The sequence below is a fragment of the Limulus polyphemus genome, unplaced genomic scaffold (assembly GCF_000517525.1).
Source record: "Limulus polyphemus unplaced genomic scaffold, Limulus_polyphemus-2.1.2 Scaffold1775, whole genome shotgun sequence".
Classification (NCBI taxonomy): domain Eukaryota; kingdom Metazoa; phylum Arthropoda; class Merostomata; order Xiphosura; family Limulidae; genus Limulus; species Limulus polyphemus.
The window spans coordinates 169,153-172,557 of NW_013667385.1; the positions used below are offsets into that span (position 1 = coordinate 169,153).

Below are 3,405 nucleotides of genomic sequence, written 5' to 3' on the forward strand. Positions count from 1 at the left end.
TCGTGACTTATCTCTCATTACCCTAATGAGGTGGCTTCGTAAGTTGATTCCCTTGGTCTATAATAGATTATCATTACAGGAGAGGAATCTTTTGCATGTCGCATCTAACCAGATTTGTCTTATCATTAGCTGCCCGGTTGGATTGCCCTTTGGAAAACATTATGCGGGCTGGTATGTGGACTACTCCTAATACTTTCCTATATCATTACTTATATGATCTGGCAGTTTCCTCTTCTGAGAGTTTTCGACTACCCCCTGTAGCTATTTTGACCACATTTGTTAAATTTTAACCAGAGGTATTTTCCTCAGTCATATACTCTTTTATTTCCAGGGTCCCTTTATTTTTCACTGGATCCCACTCTGTGGTGAGTGTTGCCCAGACAGGTATGCTTTCTCTTTTCAATTCTGCACTAGCAACCACTTTCATTATCAATACTACAGGTTGCAACAGGCTTTGTCGAAATGAGGTGTTCCATAAGACCATATAGGCACCTACCGGATGGTATTACCTAATTATTATGGACCGCCACTCATGGACTATCATGAGTAAAGCTAAAGAGAATCCTGTCGATCGTCAGGTTGAATAAATCAGGGTTGGTTTGCTTTTAAAAATGTAGGGAACTTGCACAGTTCCTCAGGACTTTCCAACATATATTACCCCCCAGACTCTACTAGTGGAGCTCGGGAGTCCTTACCACCCCCAGTTTCCGGTCGCTGGGGTGGCAGAAAGAATATATTCCTCCAGAGTGTTTGAGTGTATTCCTTCACTCTTGAGAAGAGGACAAAGTTGAGGGCCCTCCTATTTGGGTCCCTGGATGTTTTTCCCAGATGTCAGTTGGAGTGGCAAGCTTGCCTTCGTGGGAGCATACTCATAATTCTGGTTTAGATTTGACACAAAGCTATCCAGTTGAGAAGTGCATGGCCCTTCTCTTTGATCAATGTTGGTTTCATATATTGTTCATGGAAGGAGGTGCACTATCTCCTCATAATTCCAAATGTGAAGTTGTCCTATCATAGGTCCTTGGTTGAGCACATGTTCCATGTCCTCTCCATAATTCCGTGGGCAAGCAGAATACTCCTTGCCTACTTGGTTGGGGAGTGAGGATGAATGTTCATAATTTCAGACCGGATGAGTTCTGTTCCTTTGGTTGAGTACGGCATACACAATCCTGTCATTCCGAGCCCGGGGTGTTGTCTTTTGGACTTCTTCAGGTGGAGGAGAAAGTTTGACAGTTTGGTGTTGCTTACTTTCTCGTAATGATTCCGCTGGTGCAAAATGCATCACTCTATGGCTACAGGTTGGGATCCAATCAAAAGTATATATAACATTGCGGTCCAATAGCCCTAGCCAATGTGGGATATAGAGACCAAGACCCCTTAATTCCAACCCCCCGAGTTGTGGAACCTCAGCTATCTGGTTGGGGCTGGACTATACTGATGATTACTCATTTTCTATTCCACCTTTGATATAGGAACTGAGTTCCAGGGGAAGAGCATACCTGTTCTGGATGTAGTACGGTTTCACCACTCTTGTGCTATCATTATCTTGGTACACTCCTGTTCTATACAGACACTTTCTGTATGGTTCATACCTGCACCAGCCCCTCCACCTTCTTAATGTTGGATTCTAACTATAATGCCAGTGGTTGTAAATATGTTTTAGAAGTAAACATTTTCCTAAACTGAAAATGTATTTCCAATAATACTTACCTCCGCTGACACACTCTCTTGTCCTACCTCCCCACTAAAAGCCGGTTTATGTCTCAAAAAAATTATTACATTATCTGAATGAGGTGCTTATATACAGTACCTAGATAGAGGGTGCATTGAAGTTGGTGGAGAAATTTGCCAAGGGCATTTGAGTGGGGTATAAAAGACTGGAGCAAGCATTTTCAATGCTTAGATGGGCAAAGAGTGAAAACTCTGGAGTTTGAGAAATAGCTGTAGTGTCACCAGAAGTTAGTATTATTGGAAATACATTTTCAGTTTAGGAAAACTTTTGGTTAACTGATAATTTTCTGTGAAACTAAGCAATGTACTTGATGCTCATAAGTAATCAGTTATATTAACTAATTAGTTACTTACCTAATTCTATCATTGAGCATTAAAGTTGGACTAGAAAATTACTTGTATCTAGTTAAAGTGAAATATGTTTCTAAGATATTTATTTTATTCAAAGTAGATTTAAGATGTTTAAATACCATTATAAATCAATGTTTAACTCAGATGTTCTAACTATAGTAACTATGGTATTTTTTGACAGTGGTTAACCAGCTTAGTGACCTTACAGTCTAGTATTGCAAAACATTTGGTTAAAAAACAAGCCTCATCTACGAGTGAAACTAGCCCAGTCTCAAGTGCAAAACCATTGTCCTGTATGACAAGTAGCAACATATCCTCATCATCAAGCACTGTCTCATCATCTCATCCAGTTACAAATTGTCCATCTTCGACACTTTTAGATAAGAACTCTAGTGAAACCAAGACTTTCCTGAATGGAGATTTGACACACCATCAGACATTTCTAGGATTATCTAGTATCAATCCAGTGGTTCATACTTTAGTTAAAAAAAACAATGGTTCAGTGACGTTTAAGGACAACAGCATTATCGCAAATGGTGAATATGTCCAGTCAGATCATGCAAAAATTAAAGTAAGGTTAGATGAAAATCTCAGCTTGAGTACATGTAAGATTAGAAATGAAGTTCAGGACGGGAACAGTATTGCTGTCGCAAACAATAATCAAACCACACAAGAGGATAATTCTCAGCAGACTTTGATAGTGGGAAAAAGTACACCTGTACCTACCTCTTCTACATCGGGTAAAACCAATGCCGTCATTACAAGGGTTGTTCGCAGTATAGCCTCTTTGTCTTCAGAATGTCGAGTTACCACACCTTCTTCTGTAATTATACAAGAACATCCTGTTACGACAGGACTGACACAGTCTTCACTAAGTGCTAACGGCACAATCTGGAAACAAATGATTGCAGTTGGAAATAAACATAATGGTTCATGTCAGTCCAATGTTGTCAGCACTCTTGATGGAGCCCTCCAGATGCCAGGTAAAACTTAAATATATTAATATTTTCTTCAAAATAAATTATCATAACCAACATTACTAATAAAGCAGTTATAGACAAGTACACCAAGTCATCTGAGAATTATTTTGTGGATGCGAGCTCTGTTATATTGGGTTAACATAAAAGTATAAGTTAGTATGTTTTTCTATGACTCAGTTAAGCTGTTATTGCCCCTTGGAGGAACCAGTCCTTCTTCAGCAGTTTAAACAGTATGTTATAGGCTTACATAGATGATGGCAAAGGTAGCTGTAATTGTAAGTAAAAATATGTTAAACTGCATAAGTATCTTTCTAACACCGTAAGAAATTATTTTGAACTGGTG

The 3,405-nt window shown here is 39.1% G+C and overlaps 1 protein-coding gene across 1 annotated transcript in view; it reads left to right on the plus strand.

Annotated features, from left to right (window-relative positions):
- The window catches only part of LOC106464903 (PHD finger protein 12-like), a 94,914-nt gene that overhangs the window by 71,089 nt on the left and 20,420 nt on the right, over window positions 1-3,405 (plus strand). The window contains exon 10 of the mRNA XM_022392708.1: window positions 2,264-3,065. Within this exon, the coding sequence (XP_022248416.1) occupies window positions 2,264-3,065 (802 nt within the window). The remainder of the gene's footprint in view (window positions 1-2,263; window positions 3,066-3,405) is intronic.